The sequence below is a fragment of the Arachis stenosperma genome, chromosome 3, assembly GCF_014773155.1.
Source record: "Arachis stenosperma cultivar V10309 chromosome 3, arast.V10309.gnm1.PFL2, whole genome shotgun sequence".
In the NCBI taxonomy this organism is placed as follows: Eukaryota; Viridiplantae; Streptophyta; class Magnoliopsida; order Fabales; family Fabaceae; genus Arachis; species Arachis stenosperma.
Genome location: NC_080379.1, coordinates 118,369,810 through 118,387,834, shown reverse-complemented (window position 1 = coordinate 118,387,834; position 18,025 = coordinate 118,369,810). Strand labels below are relative to the sequence as shown.

General features: G+C 32.4%; 2 protein-coding genes across 3 annotated transcripts; one reads left to right on the top strand and one right to left on the bottom strand.

Annotated features, from left to right (window-relative positions):
* Window positions 1-4,125: 4,125 nt before the first annotated feature.
* Window positions 4,126-7,495, top strand: LOC130970653 (uncharacterized). 2 transcript variants are annotated; one of them, XM_057896804.1, is made up of 5 exons: window positions 4,126-4,578; window positions 4,730-4,855; window positions 4,948-5,551; window positions 5,633-6,139; window positions 6,238-7,495. In XM_057896804.1, the coding sequence occupies exons 1-5, from the start codon at window positions 4,543-4,545 to the stop codon at window positions 6,348-6,350; spliced, it is 1,386 nt and encodes a 461-aa protein (XP_057752787.1). In that variant the 5' UTR covers window positions 4,126-4,542; the 3' UTR covers window positions 6,351-7,495. The 2 variants fall into 2 exon arrangements, with proteins under 2 accessions (XP_057752787.1, XP_057752786.1); XM_057896803.1 differs by having other exon boundaries at window positions 4,126-4,855.
* Window positions 7,496-8,640: 1,145 nt separating this feature from the next.
* Window positions 8,641-17,709, bottom strand: LOC130970148 (long chain acyl-CoA synthetase 5-like). The gene is made up of 19 exons (XM_057896144.1): window positions 17,558-17,709; window positions 16,907-16,970; window positions 16,730-16,819; window positions 16,472-16,528; window positions 16,340-16,388; window positions 16,015-16,091; window positions 15,869-15,908; window positions 15,689-15,783; window positions 15,151-15,318; window positions 14,847-14,957; window positions 14,521-14,608; window positions 14,246-14,312; window positions 14,093-14,168; window positions 13,894-14,011; window positions 13,511-13,756; window positions 13,287-13,426; window positions 12,968-13,150; window positions 12,603-12,722; window positions 8,641-9,044 (listed from the first exon to the last, which is right to left on the bottom strand). Exons 1-19 carry the CDS (start codon window positions 17,707-17,709, stop codon window positions 8,994-8,996), a joined length of 1,992 nt encoding a protein of 663 aa, XP_057752127.1. The 3' UTR covers window positions 8,641-8,993.
* Between the last annotated feature and the right edge of the window lie 316 nt (window positions 17,710-18,025).

Below are 18,025 nucleotides of genomic sequence, written 5' to 3'. Positions count from 1 at the left end.
ATCTATTCAAACGAAAAAAACATCAACGAAGGAGCCGGTTACATTCATCATAGTTAATTTTAAAAAATGAAAAAAATCAATCATGGCCTCGTGGACATAAAGTTGAAGGAAAAACCAACTAGCCAAAAAAAAATATATCAACAAAAATAGAAAAAGCATGAACCCCAGAATTATAATCTTTTAAATACAAAGAAGGAGCAAAATCCCTAATAAATAAATAAATTATAAAAAGAACCCAAAATATTGTAAGTTAAAGATCACTTTGAGAAAATTTTCAGTCAAGACCAAAAGTGTGCTAGAAAGGATAAATTAGTAGGGAAACAAAGTCACAGATTCAAACGCAAAGTAAAGCTCCAATTTTTATGTCCGACCAACTGAACGAATCAACATGATGATCACGAAATTTACAAGAACTAAACATTACATGAAGAACAAATAAGCATGCTGAAAAATACCAAGAAGAGCACGGGGCAGCGACATAGAGAGGAGAGAAGGACACAAAGCAGCGGCGTTGTAAGGAGAGCACGGAGAAGGAAGAAGAGTTGTGGCAATGGAGAAACGAGGAAGGACCCAAGGAGAGTTGGGGCTTGTAGTGAGGCTTATGGCTTTGGGAAGAAACGACACTCCCAGTTAGTCTTAGGGTTTTTGTTTTTTGAATGATGAATTATATATGATTTTTATTTTTATTTAATTTTTATTTTATGTTAACTTCATAAATATACAAATGATATATATTACCAAAGTAACTAGTTAGTTTAGTGGTTGCTCACTTGCTACACATGAAGGAGGTTGAACGTTCAACTCTCACCTCCTTCACTATGTATATAATTTTTATAAAACATGTTATATATAGGGGGTGCGGGTAGGGTAGGGTACACCCTAAACCCGTATTGTACCCTACCTACAGGTCTACCCAGACCGCACTCTGTCCTATCTGCATCTGGTCAGATAACCTACCCTACCCGAACAGGTTGGACTGAGTTGGGTACTCGCGCGTAGGGTATGTATTGCCAGCCCTAACACATATAACTGATGCAACTGTAAATTCTTTGTGGAGGATATTGTTCCTACTGTATTTGTATTTTTATGTGAACATTACAGGGCCAATTGGATGATGCTGCAAAGGAGAAAGAAAAGAGGACAAGAAGGTCCATAGAATTCAGGCCTCTTGGACAAGACCAAGCCCAAGCCCAGTTCAAGCCTCTTGGACAAGCCCAAACCCAATATAGGCCTCCTGCTCCAGTATAAAACCAAATGAGGCTTCCAGCCCAAGCTCAAGGCCATAGTAGGCTCCCTGCAACAACAATTGCCCAATTTATAATTCCAACTCAAGTCCAGTTAAAATTTTCTATTACTAATCCACCGAATCCAGCTTTATTTAGAAAAAATCAATCAATTGTAAGGCCTCAACAAGCTCCACCACAACAATTAACAACAAGTTCAATTGATGGTATTTCTGTAAAAATTTTGGCTACAACAAATTCGAGAACAACTTTAAGAATATTTTAGTTCATTCTCACCCCTAAATTTAAGCGTTAGTTGAAGTCTTGAATGGATGAAACTATAGTATTTTAGATATCAGCGATTTGTATTTTAGATATAATTGTCTAGTATTTTGTGCAGACTTTCTTTGAACTTAAATCCTGTTTTGAATTAGGCACAATATATATATTATGCAATTATGATAATATTTTCATGTAGGTTTTCTTTTGATTTAATTACACAGACAAGTGTTCAGTCTCTTTTTGGATGAATCCCTGTAATTGAAAACAATCTTTTGAAAGCTTAAATAATATAACAATGCTCTTATGCCTATTATAGTTATGTGATTTATTTATTTCATTTTATCAATGTGAACATCATATTCAATAACACTAATATCCATCATAAATCATACAATGATTCAAAAATACTTATTCATTACTACATTCATAATAATACAATTATAAACACTATTGCATTTATGCATTAGCTATCTAATATGATTCACCCAGAACCCTTACTCCAAACATTCACAATAATTACAATTAAAAAATCAGCCATAAAATACACATTTCTAAATCTACTACGAATAATTTTACTTGGAGTTTTCTAATTTCTACAATCCATTTCAAATCTCACAATTCTCTCTTCTAAATCAATTAATCTATCCTCCATTTCCTGTTTTGAACTTTGAACCTCCACAACTCCAGTAACATCATCTAACCATCTAAAAAACTTGCTGTATGACAAATTGTCCTGTAATAAGAGCAAAAAAACATACCATAAATGACAGATATGAATTTTAATTCAATGGAACATTCAAAACTCAAAAAATAAAAATAAATTAAATTAACAATTACCTTATAGTTTGTGCACCCTAAGAACAACCTATATGAATTTTTTACTGTTCCAGACTTGTATATTGTTGCATATAACTGACAATTACACTTGGGAGCAATTTTATTGCTGAAGCTTCTTTCATGTGTTGAGTCACCCCTATAATTTCAACTGCTGTCTTCATTCTTTTTACTTTGGCGCCTCGTGCTTCCTGAGCTTCCGGTGCTATTCATTTTGCATTGTGCTAAGGTTTTGTTTCAAGGTGAATAATTGAGATTTTGGACAATTAGGATTTGAAACATGTTAAAATTAAACAACATAGAAGGACCAATTTATCCTCATCATTTAGAGTAATTCCAATGTGACATTTAACGGACACCTCAATCACATTAACCGTCCATGTCAGCGGCGCCGTTAGTCTTACTAACATAAGGATGTAACGTGTCCACGTTTTATTTCCTAGGGGATCTAATTGTTACTTTTTTTCTCAGGGTCTAACTTATTCGAATGTAAAATTCTCATAGACTTAATTGTCACTTTACTCTATATTGTGTTTTCAAGTCATATTTTAAATCCTATCATTGAGTTAGGTCTTTTAATTATTTTTTCTCGTTTTATCATTTTATTATATATGAAATATAACAGGTTAATAGTCAAATTAGTGTCTTAAAGATAAGACATTCTTGAAATTCAACTCCGAAAGATTTTTTTTAATCAAATTGGTCATTCAAAGATTGTGAATTAATCATATTTGTCCTCCAGTAACTCCATTAACAATTTTCTTCAAAGATTGATGTTGTAAAATGTTAATCGATAACATATAATACCTAGGGCTGGCAACATGTACCCTACCCGCGGGTACCCAACCCGATCCCACCCGTTCGGGTAGGGTTGTCAACCCGATCCGCAGCGGGTAGGGTAGGGTACGGGTTGGATTCTCGTGCGGGTCGGGTAGGGTGCGGGTTGAGCTTCAACCCTACCCGACCAACCCGCACCCTATATATATGTTATATATTTATATAAAAATATGTTTCAAGTGGATGTTAAACTAAAGACCTCTCACTAAATGTAAAAGATCCTTAGCCACTAAAAAAATTATTAATTGATAATTTAATAATTTTTTTACATAAAAGTCAGTTCTATTTTAAATTATCATGAAGTTATATAATAATTTTGTATCTTTTTTATAACCCGTGGGTAGGGTCGGGTATCCGCGGGTTGAGAGCGGATAGGGTTAGGGTTGGGATATTCTCAACCCGCGGGTAGGGTAGGGTTGAGTTTATATAAAAATTTCAACTCGCGGGTAGGGTTAGGGTTGGCTTCAAACCCTACCCTACCTTACCTGTTGCGACCTCTAATAATATCTGATATGTCTAATTGGATATTAACCAAATATGTTTATGAAAATTTATTAATTTAGTCATTTTTTTCAATTACAGAAATCTTATTCCAAATATGACATAGTAACTAAATTGATAGATTTTCATAAATATATTTAGTCAACGTCTAATTGAACATGTGTCATGTGTGTTATTCGTTAACATTTCACACCATCAATCGCTGACGAAAATTGTGAGTGGAGTAACTGAAATATAAATATGATTAATTCGTAATCTTTAAAGTTAAATTTGATTGAAAAAAATTTTTTAAAGACAAATTTAAAAAATACCTTATCTTTCAAGAACTGATTTGGCTATTAACCCGGAATATAATTCTTGGATCCAAATTCTTTCGACTTGCAACAAAAGTTATATACTTATATTTATATAAAAATTAAAGCCCAAGTCAACAATGAAGAAGGTTTTACCAGAAAGGAAAGATAGAGGCGCACGTTACTTGAAGCCCAAGAGGTTAATGGCGGAGGCCCATGTTCGGATGCTTTTGCACTCAAGAAGGAAGGAAGCTTCTTCTCGATCCCAGACCAGTCAAAACTCGAAACAAACACAAACACAACACACAGGTTTCAGAAGAAATGGAGACGATGAAAGGGAAGAGTGAAAGCGAATTGGTGAGGCTGTGCATAGAAGCTGCGTGCGAGAGCAGAGAGAGCATCCAGAAATGGCGGATGCAGAGGCGGACCCTCGACCATCTCCCTTCTCATCTCGCCGACGGCCTCATCCGGCGCCTGGTGTCCCGGCGGCTCCTGTACCCGTCGCTTCTAGAAGTTTTCAAACAGAGCGCCGAAGAAGTTGATTTGAGAGGCGTTAACAACGTGGATGCAGAATGGCTTGCGTACTTGGGAGCGTTTCGGCAGTTGAGGTATTTGAACCTTTCCGATTGCCACAGAATCACTTCTTCTGCTCTTTGGCCTATTTCTGGAATGGTTTCTGTTAATCACTTGCACCTCTCTAACTGCTCCAAGCTCAACGACGCTGCTATTCATCACATTCTCTCTCTCTCTAACCTCCAGAAATTACAAATCTCGCAAACAAGTGTCACCGCCAAAGGCATCAAACTTCTCGCCTCCCTTAAAAACCTCTCTCTTCTCGACTTAGGCGGCTTACCTGTTGATGACGTCTCCTTAACATCTTTACAGGTTATTTTTTCATCTTTCCTTTATTGATTTCTATCGAGTTTCGTGTTTTGTTCGCTTCATGAAAACGCTACTTCAATGTCGTGATGTCTCAGGTACTGAAAAAGTTAGAATATCTTGATCTATGGGGTAGTAAGGTATCAAATGAAGGGGCTAACATCCTCAATAAGTTCCCCAAGTTAACCTATCTAAATCTTGCTTGGACTAGTGTCACAAAATTGCCTAATTTATCATCTATTGAATGCCTCAACATGAGTAATTGTACTATTGATTCAATACTTGAAGATGATGAAGCTCCTTTGGCAAAACTTATTCTCTCCGGCGCTACATTCCGGAGCGAATCGGAGTTTCTCTTACACGCCAATACAAACTTTTTGTCCTCTCTCGATGTAGCCCATTCTGGCCTTAGTAAATTCTTCTTCTTGAGTAAATTGAAAGTGATAGAACAGCTCAATCTCAGCTCTTGCATGGTCACTGATGATTCGATTGAAATGATCGCGGGTGTTGGTGCAAGCTTGAAGAGTTTGAATCTGACTGGTACTAAGGTCAGCTCCGCAGGCATAGGGATTTTAGCTGGACATGTGTCCAATCTTGAGATGCTTTCATTATCTCAGACACTGGTGGATGATACTGCCATCTTGTATATCAGCATGATGCCTTCTTTAAAGGTTCTTGACCTTAGCAATACAATGGTGAAAGGTATTTGCTTACTTGACATATTCTGATCATGATGTATACAATGGCTGCTTTGATGCTAATTATGTTTATATGTATACTCAGGATGCTTACCACAGGAAAATACCGACCACGGCTCACTGCACTCTCTAACAGCTCTACAAAGTCTTAAACAATTAGAAAGCTTGAATTTGGAACACACACGAGTTAGGGATGAAGCTTTAAACCCTTTGTCAAGCTTCAAAGAGCTGAGATATTTATTTCTTAAAAGTGCGTCACTTGCAGACATCTCACTTTACTATTTATCATCAATTCCTAAATTGACTAGTCTTAGTATTTGTGATGCGGTATTGACAAATTATGGGCTTCATATGTTTAAACCTCCTCAAACACTGAAACTAATGGACCTCCGAGGTTGTTGGCTCTTAAATGAGGACACTATCATGTCGTTCTGTAGAATTCATCCACAAATTGAAGTACAGCATGAACTTGTTACCATTGTTCCTCTTCACCAAGGTGGACCAAATCATCCTTCTCCATCTCAGTTAACTTCAAAGGCTACGCAAGCAGATAAAAAGAAAGAAAACTTGTCTATATCTCCAGATTTTATAGGTATTACCATACTACTGAATTCTATTGCCTTAGTAATTTTTGAGATGGTATTCTTTTTTATGATATTAATTTCAGTTTTCTGGTTTATTTCGGCATAGATCAAAGGTTGAAGTATAGCAGAGACGAGTTGCTTGCGTTGCAGTTCATGTCTTTGCCTGTTGTATCCTCTAGTGAGAGTGGCGATTCAATATTCAAGCAACAGTTAAATTGAATAAAGGTCTGCGTTGATGTAATTATCTAAACCGACGGTGTTGGTAATTTGTAAGGGTGCACTCTGCTTGTTCAGCTGTGTTTTGGGAAAGGAAGAAAGTGGCCATGAGATAAGGGGCACATACCGTAATGTTGTAACTTGTAACCTATTTCTTTTGTTTTAGAGTAAGGTGACAATGAGGTCTCTTACAATTTTGATTGATGGACACGTGATGACTTTCTATCAATTTATTAAGGGTTAAGTATAATTTTGGAAAAAAATTTTCGTCTCCAACCTTTTTTTGTTTACAAATTTATCTCTAAGGTTTAACTTGATTTTAAAATTATTCTTCGGACTAAAATACTCTTCTCCTTTTTCTCCAAAATCCTCATGTTCTATTCTTTTTCTTTTTCTCCATTACAGAAACAACCAGATAAACAAAACAAGAAGCAAAAGCTATACACAGAAGATGAACAAGGCAATACACATTGAGGACCATAAGAAATAGAAGTCAACAAAGTAGAGTCTTGCATTCTTCTCCAACAAAAGAAACAGAAGCAGGAGAAACAAAACTAGAATCATGAAAGCAGAATGGAATTAAAATCAATAATAATAATAGAATCATAATCAGAAATAATGTAATTAACAAAATCAACAAATTCACAAATAAAAAAATTCAACAATATAATTTTTTTGAAGCATAGCGGCGAGGACGCGAAGCCCAACGGCGAGTGACGAGGAGCAGCTGCGACCGACGAGGAGTAGTGACGACTGGCAACCAAACGAGGAGGAGGAGCAAAAACGGCAAGCGGCGTGCGATGTCCACCCTTGCAGATCTACTGGCGTCGACGTAGAGCGAGGAAGAGGAGCAGCAGCGAGATTTGGTGGTGAGGACGCAAACGACGAGGAGTGACTGCGAGCATCGGCGGCGGATTCCCTTCCCCACCTTCCCTTCCCCCTCTTCTTTCCTGAATACCCTCCAAGCGTGATTCACTTCCTCTTTTTCCTTTAACCCGTTTTCTTTTTTTTTTTATTTTATATTATTTTAGTTAAGAATAATTTGGTAATAAAAATTAAAATTTTGGTAAAAAGAACAATTTTAAAACTAAGTTAAACCTTAGGGATGATTTTGTAAGCAAAAAAAGATTGGAGACGAAAAAAATTTTTAGCCCCTATTTTACGGACCAAAATTGTACTTAACTCATTCATTAACTAAAACTTATAGTGATTCTTATATATACCGTTAATTACTCTAACGTGTCTATCTAGAAAAAATAGTAATGTAGATAACAACTTTTAGAGTGAAATTTTACTTGTTTTGATAAGATTTGTGAATAACAGATAATAGTTGATAAATGGTATACGAAAATTCAAAAGATAATAAATATTTTACTATCTAAAATTACATTTTTTTTTGCTCATGTAACAAGAACGAGACATGCACTACTGTAAATAACATAATACATCGACAATTTTATTTTATTTCGCACCATTCATTGATAGAAGGACATATATGTATATAGTTTGGTGAAAACTCAAGTGAAGTCGACTTCACGTGAAGTTGATATCTCAAAGCCGTTAGATGAGAATTTAGTCAAATCAGTCAAATCATCTAACGACTCTCAGATATCAACTTCATATGAAGTCGATTGCACCTGAGTTTCCACCATATAGTTTACTATCTTAAAAGACCTAATTACATCTTCGAGTATCTAATTGTCACTTTATTCTTTGTTTTATAATATTCCCTTTTCACCAATATTAAAAGAGAAATAGATTTCTCCGATTTTTGGTAAATTTAGTTTTCTGTTTCTTCTCTTAATTTTCTTGATTCTCTTATCATCACTATAATCCTCAATATGATATCTGTCGTAGCATCGACCTTAAATCATTTCTAGTTTCTTTCACTTGTTTGTTTGTCTTTTCTCATTTTCCAGACATTCTATTACCTCTCTCTCGAACACACAAATTTTTTTTTTTTGGTTAGTTGACATGGTTTTAAACTTAATTTTTGACTTTTAGATCCGTTTCAATACATAGTTTCATTTTATGTATATGAAAAAAAAAAAAAACCCCAAAAAACAAGGAAGTTACATTTTTTCCCTGTAAGAAATTTTATAAGCGTAATAGAAGAGTTGAAACTAAAATGTTTGGGGGAGTTTAAAACGAGTAGCTTTTGAGAAATTAAACGAGTAACTAAACAAGAGTAAAATTTCTCAAGAATTTACTCTACAAAGTTGATTCTATACTTCCCATGACGTTTTATACAATGTTGTTACCAGAGTATATTTTAATACTAACTATCGGAAGACGACGGGATTAACGGGTTAATAGCATCCATAGATGGTTAATAAGCTTTTCGGTCTAATCATGCATCCATATCTAAGGCTCCAAAATGTGTAACTGAGTACAGCATTGGAGCATAAGAGTTGACATGCACATTCTCGATATCCGTTCATTGCTGTCGCAAGAATAAGCATATTGCATAATTAATATTGTTCTAAATATAGTTTTACCTAAGTCCTTCTACGGTTCAGTTCAGCAGCTATCTATGAAAAACCATCTATAGAATCATCGAAAGTTTGAGGGAAAAAGAGGGCGAAATCTCATGAAGAAAAAAAAAAAAAAAACGTTTCCATGAAGGTAGCTCCAAGTAGTAATATCTTACGCACTGGTTTTGTTGTTTATTGACTTGTACATTTCGTCAATATTATTCTGTGCACAAAAATAAATAAATCGCAGTCAGTGCACAGATTTGTATCCACAAAAAATGGGAAGAGAAGAAATCCAAAAGAATAATGTAGTCCAAGGCTGAAAGTCCTACTACATATACCCTGTTATTTCTACATCTATATATATATATATATATCAGCAATTATGCTATGCATTTATCAAAATCAACCATTAATATAAAATATATATTAAAATATAAATACACATTAAAAATAAGTTAAATCATATATTTATATACAAATATATTAGTGACTGATTTTAATGTATAAAAAATATTTTTGATATACTAAATATGCTTATATAATAGAGAAGCAAATTATGCTTATATAGAGTGACGAAGCTTCAACATAATTTTTGGGAAGACAAAAATTTATATCACATAAAAAATAATTGTCTAAATAATTTTGATATACACTCTATTTAAAATAACTTCGTCTAACCTTATTTAAGGTATTATTACAAAATTTGGGTTATTTTTCAAAATCTCATTGCAAATAATTAAAATCAAATTTGTTATTAAATTTGGCTTTTTGAACTTTTAAAAGTTGTATTTCATTTTTTTTATAAATTATTGGAGTTGTAGAATTATTAACTAGAATTGACATTATTGAAGTTATATATTTTTTTTAGAATATTAGCCTTCCTTTTAAAAAGTATCATTTCTTTAATTATTTTATTATTATAGTTGTAAAAAATTTAAAATATATAAACTATAAAATATTTAAAAAAATTATAGTTAAAATAATAAATATTAAAAATTATAATAATTATTGAGTATTTGAATGTCTTTGTTTAGTAAAACAGTTTCAATAAAAAACTCATAAATAATAAAATAATATTAAGTTAAGTAGATAAGAAAAGATTTACAGATTTAAAAATTAAAAAAGTTTATGAAATTTTGGAAGGTTTTGTATTTGTTTAATTGAGTGTTTTGATCAGTCAAAATTTAAGAAGTCTAATTATTTAAGTCCATCTTATCTATTAATTCAATATATTGTATATTATTATAATTGAGTATGAATTTGAACCTAAATACTCGAGTTAGAGAATAAAAAATATTAATTAATTGAACAACCAATACTACATATAACAAAACTACTAATTTTTCTCCAAAGATTTTTGTTTTTGGAAAGAGAAGGGGGGGGGGGGGTGTCAAAACCAAGACCCGCCGATACTTATATAATATTACTATATTAAATTGAATTAATTTTATTTTTGTTATTATTACATCACCAAAGTATACAATTAATATATTTTGGTTAACTATAATAACCAATGGATATACTAATTATCCTTTTGTATACTTTCTAACAATCATTAAAATATGTTTATTATTTATGTCCTTCAGATAACTATAGTGACTAATGGACATATTGATTATTCTTTTGTAATTCTTCTAATATTCAATTTACATTTAAATATTAATTGATATTACTTAATTGTTCAATTATAAAAAATTAAGCTGTAAAACTTACAATTTGGGTTAAACTTTTAGGATTTAAAGTATATATTTAGTACTTAATTTTTTACATTTAACAAATATAGCTTTGATTTACCCTAAATAAATTTTTGTAATTATCTTTATAATATAATAGAATCATGTGTGTATATATATATATATATATATGGTGTATAATTAATTTTGGGATAAAATTAAAAATTTAGTTTTAACAAGAGTATTGATTTAATTACTAAACTTTATATTTTAAATTTATAAATTAATACTGATTTTAATATTTTTATATATAACATTTATATTATTATAAACTTGTTTATTTTATCGTATAAATTAAGGTATAGCTATTAATATTTATATTTATATATTGATAATACTTCAAAATAAATAATATTTGATCAAATAAGCCAAAAAACTTTCCATATGTTATCTTAATAGTTATAAAAGATAGGTTTGTGTTATGAATTTATTTGTTGTTACATAATTCATTTTATTAATACAATTATAAATTTAAATATAGTGCTTTATAACTTAGTTATATTTATATTTTATTAAAAAATTTTGGAGGCCACTAATTTTTAGTAATTTTAGTCCGTATTTGACTACCACAAACACTGAATATGGATTTATGGTTTATTATGAATATAGTCATTAAAACTTTTAGTTATAAGATATAAATTTAGTTTGAAAATATTTTTTTCTTTATGAACACATTGATATTGCTTTTAATTTTCATCTTAGGAATAGGATTAAAAATTTAAGTGCCATGTTAAATATTTAATTTGCATACTGTTTTTGTACATTATATTAATTTATATATTAAAGAATTATTCCTTTAGTGAAAAATTAGGTTATATGGTTTACATATATAAATAAAACTTTAAATTTTAGAAATATATATACTTCATAAATATTTTTTTACATTGAACAATTAATATTAATTTTATTTATTTTAAAAATATATTTGTAAATTAATTAATATTTATATTATCTTAAAATTATAGAATTATATATGTTATTTACATACAAAGTTAAAATTTTAAATAAATAATATTTTTCGTTTTTTTTTCTATGACTTTAAGATCTCTGGTGCAATAGCACAAGATCCCTCGACTAATTATAAAATATAATTTTTGTCTTTAATATTTTCAAAAAATTTTAAAAATATTCTTAACATTTAATTTGATTTAGTTTTGTTCATATCCTTTGAAATAAATTTTAATTTTACACTTTATCTTATTTTTATTAATTAATTTTTTTTCCAATTATATCCTTAATTTTATCTCACTATCATCATCAACATCACGTACTCATCTTCTCTCATCCTTCCTCATCTCCAAATCTCAAGTTAGGAACCTCTCCTTTGATTTCTCACTTTTATCATCAACATCATTATCTATTATTCCAACCACTCATTCCACCACCACCAATACACCTCTCAAGTTAGACATGGTGGAGATGGAGTGAGAGAGGTGTGGTGAAAGAAGATGATGTAAATGATGGAGGGAAATGGAATAAGTTTGTAGTGATATTAACGGTGATAGTGAAGTGCAATGACAAAGATTAGATGATAATGGAGGTGGGGGAGTGGAGGTAGTGGCATTTGGGGTGGAGTAAGGAGGTGTGATTGTAGTTGGATGAGAAGATGCTGATGATGGAAGTGGAGAGGATGAGATTATGTTAATGGTGATCATATGGTTAATAAAGGGTATAATCGAAAAGAAAAACTTTAATTGACAAAAAAATAAGATAAAAGGTAAAATCAAAATTTATTTCAAATATTAGGAACAAAATTGAATCAAATTAAAACTTTTTAAAAATATTAGAACAAAAATATAATTTATCTTATCGAGGAGTGATAGGACCAGTAATATTTATAATTTATAGTTATTAAGTAATCATCAATGATAATTTTAATGGTGTGAGATTTTATCGAATAATATGAAATTATTTACTTTTTTATTTGCTGGTTAGATGCTAACCAAAATTTAATAAAATTACTGACCCTTAGACTTTTCTTTACCCTATATACAAACAACCAACTGATTTAATCTCAGTCATTCGTCAACAAAATATTGGTGTACCTTGTAGTATTTATGCATCTGAGGTCTCTTCTTCTTAAATGTTGGCGTGATAAGGTCACGGTCTTGGTCAAAAGGAACCGGGTCTAGATGAATCGCTTTTATGAACTCAAAACCTTTCAACTGCCACAAAACAATATTCAGGATCAAATAAAGCTTCAGCTGACGAACCTGTACATACTCACATAGTATAGGCACTTCCATCTATTTATTCAAATTAAATACATTTTTATAAATATGGAAAAAGAATTAGATAATGTTGATTTAAATGTAAACAAAAAAAAATTTCTACTTGATATGTATAATGTGACTATGAGCTTTTAATTCAAAATGATGATGGCTAAATGTAAGTAGAAGTAAAATATGACCTTTTTTGCCTTGGCAGTATTTACGAGTTCTGCAAGCACGTAGGCTTTTGCCTTTGGATCTTCACATAGAGAATTGTAGTCCTTGGTTATATTATTTTCTTCCGCCCACCTTTCAAGTGCATCTTTCTTGGGGTTAATCACGGCAACAAGGTAGGCCTCGAAACTGCTTCCATAGACCCATATCTGAAACGAGGAGGTTCAAACATCTGTTAGTTTGAATAACATACAGTGTTTCTCTGGCATGCTTTTCCTAAGTTATTACAACCCTCTTTGCTTCTGGAATAAGTAAGAGGATAATAAAAGGATGGATAGGACATACTGATTCAAGAACAGAGCTTTGACCATAAACATTCTCCAGGTGTTCAACAGCAACATATTCTCCTTGTGAAAGCTTAAATATATTCTTCTTCCGATCAATAATTTTCAAGTTTCCATTTGGTTGCCACTCTCCAATATCCCCTGTTTAATAGATCGAATAAAAGCGTGACCATGCATGCAGCAATGCAATCAATGAATCAAATAAATGAAATGGAAAAAACGAACCTGTATGGAACCATCCATCTATTATAGCCTCGTTGGTGAGATCTTCCCTTTTGTGATACCCTGAACACAAAGTACCAGCCCTTATACATACCTCTCCCCTTGGTGTGCTTGCAAGGGCATCATATCCCATGTCAGGAACAGATTCCAAGCATGCATCCACATATGGTAGTGGAACCCCCACTGTACCAAGCATGTCGAAGTTGTTTAATAGCTGGGCAAATGATGCCGCACCCGTTTCAGTCAATCCTATTTCAATTTTTACAAATCAAATAAGTGAAAGAGTCCCATATATAACAAAAAGTGAAAGTGTCAAGTCTCAATCTGATACATATATTGACGAGAGTAAGTTAGAAAAGGGGTATTATTAAGTAAATCAACTATACCATATCCTTGTATGACAAGAGAACAAGTCACAACCCGCAAAAAAAGTTCCACGTGTTTAGCTAGTGGTGCTCCTCCAGACAAAAGAATTCGTACTCTACCCCCTAAGCTTTGTTTTATCTGAAAAAAAAAAAGATTATGAGTATATTTGCTGTTTAATGGCAAGGGTTTGGTGATCTAAAAAATATAAAATAATGGCACCTTGCTAAATACAAGTTTGTCAAACAATGGAGCTGCGTCCTCAACGCCTACTCCGTTCATTAGATTATTCAACTTGCTGCACTCAAATATATAAAGTCATGATTTGCATACATTCAAGTATCACAATATAACATTCAAGAACAAAGTACTTACTATGAGTAAGCAAAATTGAACATTGTCTGCTTCACAAACCCCCCAGCAGAAATCTTATTTTGCAAGCCTGTATATCACTTAGGGATTGGGGTGAGGTCTTTCATGGTTGATGGTACTTTATTCGGTCAGAAAAATAGAAAAGGAATTCAAGAAAAAGGCCATTCCAATGTGTTGGAAATAATTAGATTTTTAGAATGTAATTTTGTCCTTGATGAAATTATGATATGTTATGTTGGACAGATCACTGTACTGTCAACAAAACACAAGAAGCTTACCTGAGTACACTCTTTCAAGCACACGTGGAACAGCACAGAAAATAGTTGGTTTTAGCTCCGCAACGTCTTCAAGTAACAATCTGGCATCCTTTATGTCCCAACAAAATAATAAACATCAAAAGTTTAATTAGTCTGCGGGGATAAACCAAATCCAAACTTTAATAATTACATCAACCTACTCTTTTAGGTTGTGTTTGTAGTGCAGAATAAAAGAGAAAATAAAATACAGAAATAACATAGAAATTTGTGTTTCTGTTATGTCCCACATTGTCCCCAAAAAATAAAACCATGCCTTTAGTAATAAAAGATTTAGCACGCGTACTCACCCCACGCCAGAATCCTATTGAGGCACCAACATATATCATTGCCTCCTCAATAACCCTATCAAAGATATGAGCAAGGGGAAGATATGATATATACACTTCTTTATTCCGCAACTGCAAACCAAGAAAAGGAGGAGAATAAGACAATCAAAGATCGGACAGCAAAATATTGATTATATGGAACATTAAATTTTTTTATTTTTTATTTTTTGTAAAAAGGTATGCATAACTTAATGAAAATCAATTACGTTGCATATAGGAGTCCACTATATGTTTTGTACCGAGTAACGATTACTTATTGACTTACAGAGTGTTTGCAACTACTTAGAAATTGCAGTATCGCAGATACCGCAGTAAGTACGGACTCATTGGATAACAGGACTCCCTTAGGGTCACCAGTTGTTCCACTTGTATACATTATTGTACAGATGTCACTCTTTTTTATCACAGGAAGATCAAAATTCTGATTTTCACCCTGCCACAGCGATCAAAAACACAAATTAGGCATTCAATAACACAAAATATCCACAAAAATAAACTAATGGTGATCAAATACTAAAAAGTGAGAGGAAAGAATATGAGTGAATATTTATAAGTGCTAGAAAAATAAATTAAAAAAAAGCCCTACATTTTAGTTGAAGTTTCCATGTGTAAGAAACACTGTTACTTTGTTATTCCTACTGAAAAATCTGCTTTTACTAATAATTTAGTACATATGCCGATACAACAATTTTTTAGTATGATAGTAAAGTGCGCATGACAATAATAGTAAAAGAATGAACTTTGATTTAACTTGACAATTAATGGTAGACAATGAGTAATAATGTGTGAAATGGATGACCCACCACTTGTAAAAATTCATCCCATGAATAGCTTTTCACCCCCAAATTTTCAACTTGTTGCTTTTGTTCTGGAGTAAACTTTCCAAAGCTCACAAGTGCTACAAAAAAGAAATAAATGTGATTGCTTCTTTATAATACAGAGACATTTTAGGAAACTTGTGTAGAGAATCAGTGAAAACTTACTCTTGAGAAACTTTGATGCATTTGGAAATGTCTTCAATAGCTGAGAAGTTTTAGAAATAAATATATGAAAAGGATTGATCACAGTTAATAAAAAATCATGCTTTGTAAGAAGACACTGATATAACAAATAATTTTAGTAGAAGAACCTCGGATATCTTCTTTTCTTCTACAAAAGCAATTGAGATCTCTGCATGGCATATAATAAACTCCACTGCTCCAGCACCTGAGCATACACATACATATGAATGCTAATATAAGTCAAACTTTGAAAAATAAAGATTAAAATACTAATACAGAAGATATTCTTGGTATGAAAAGAACCTAGGAACAAAAGCTATAAACACAGTAAGGCTTCTGATATAGTATATCTATTATCAACGGGATTCTGTGTTCTTTAAACTTGGGACAATGAATTCAAACTTAAAAGGATCTTTTAAATGATTAGTCATGCTAAAGAAGTTAAGGACTCACCTAATGTATCATACAAAGGAACACAATAAAGTCCATGAGCATTACAGGCCTGTAGTTATGTTGCACTTAGTCAACAAGAAACATTGAGAGGATGACGAAACAAAATGTGAAAGCGAAGAAATGAAAATGAACCTCCATGCTTATTATCCACCCAGGGCAATTGGCACCATAGATACCGCATTTTACTCCCTGAAAATTGGCATCATATTGATTAATCTCAGATTGCAAGAGATGATTTTTTCCTAAGAAAAATAAAATAACTAAATAATCATTTCTAAGCTTTTCATGAAAAGATAGCAGCAGCATCAAAGAAGTACCATACAAGAGCATTGATCAAAACAAGTGGAAAAAAAGGTTTCCTTTTGTGGTAAATAGGCATAGGTGACTTACTTGCCCGTAACCACAACTGCGGATAGAGCTTCCAACTTTCTGTATCACCTCGTACACTTCTTTGTAAGTTTGCCACTTGTACTTGCCAGCCTACAAATAGTGACACAAATTCACAACACAATAGCATCAGGAAATTTCGCGCAAGACGAATTCAACAGAGAACAACAGAGAATTTACTTTTGCATTCTCAATTTCCCGGGTACCAAGCATTGCATTTGTTGGAAACTTCTCATAAGCCGATCTGTAAGAAAAAACATAAACACTCAGAAAAAAATAACTATCACTGTTTTATTAATACAACTTGATAGTATTGTTGAATGAATTATGAAAACCATTACACTTCACATAAAGTAATTTAGAAGCACACACAACTAAAAGAGTAACTAGGACTTGCTTGCCTTAATTAACACCTTCAAATAAATGTAAAATTTGATCATTTCATCTGTTTATAGTGAAATATGACTTCTATATGATGCAGGCACGTGTTTGTCATTATAGTGGTTTGCTCTTTTATAATTCAAAATCAATAATCGATTACAAAAATATTTATCAAAACATCTATACATAATAACAAATTTATTGTTTTTTTTCCTTGATATTATGCGAAAGGCATATATAGGAAGATTGAAATGATCATATAAACTCTACTCTCTCTTTCTCTCTCTAAAATGATCAAATAATAGGATTAGAAATTCGGACCAGCAGACATTGAATCAGGAAAGATGAATGGTTAAAAATGTATAAAAACAAATGCATGGATCTAGCAAAATCAAGGGGGACAATAGAGCGTAATGGACGTAGTTGCATGCAGCCATAGAAGAAAGATACCGGAAAATGTCCCAACAGCTATTGAGAACGTCGATGGGAGGAGGAGTGGAATCATTCTGATACTTGCCCCGGTAAACGGGACCCATTGATGGTTTACCTTGTGTTGCTTCCCTCGCTTTCTCAACCTCCACTACATATCTCATGCCTTCCATCCCTGTCAATACTTGATCACTCAAGAGTGCTCTTCCTTGCTCGTTGTGCCTCTTGTGGTGTAGTGTGATGTGATGTGAATCTGATCTCACTTGTAAGATTGCTTATTCCTTATTACGTGAGATACGCTTTCCAGTGGTCAATAATCTCTCACATCATTATACAGCTTATTTTCCGCGAGATTATTTCATTTCCTAGCTACACTTGTTTAGTTTCTGTTATTCGAGTGGAGTGAGCGAGTGACCTTTAAGGCTTTGTTTGGATATCGGGAAAAAAATAAAAAAAATTAAAAAAAAAAGAAAATGAGATTAGAAAAAA

Coding starts and splice junctions, on each gene's coding strand:
- LOC130970653 (XM_057896803.1), top strand. CDS start 4,187: ATGTTCGGATGCTTTTGCACTCAAGAAGGAAGGAAGCTTCTTCTCGAT. Junction 4,856..4,947: donor TCTCCTTAACATCTTTACAG/GTTATTTTTTCA, acceptor GTGATGTCTCAG/GTACTGAAAAAGTTAGAATA. Junction 6,140..6,237: donor TATATCTCCAGATTTTATAG/GTATTACCATAC, acceptor ATTTCGGCATAG/ATCAAAGGTTGAAGTATAGC.
- LOC130970148 (XM_057896144.1), bottom strand. CDS start 17,709: ATGGAAGGCATGAGATATGTAGTGGAGGTTGAGAAAGCGAGGGAAGCA. Junction 14,609..14,846: donor CAATAGGATTCTGGCGTGGG/GTGAGTACGCGT, acceptor TGGGACATAAAG/GATGCCAGATTGTTACTTGA. Junction 12,723..12,967: donor ATACTGCCAAGGCAAAAAAG/GTCATATTTTAC, acceptor GTTTTGTGGCAG/TTGAAAGGTTTTGAGTTCAT.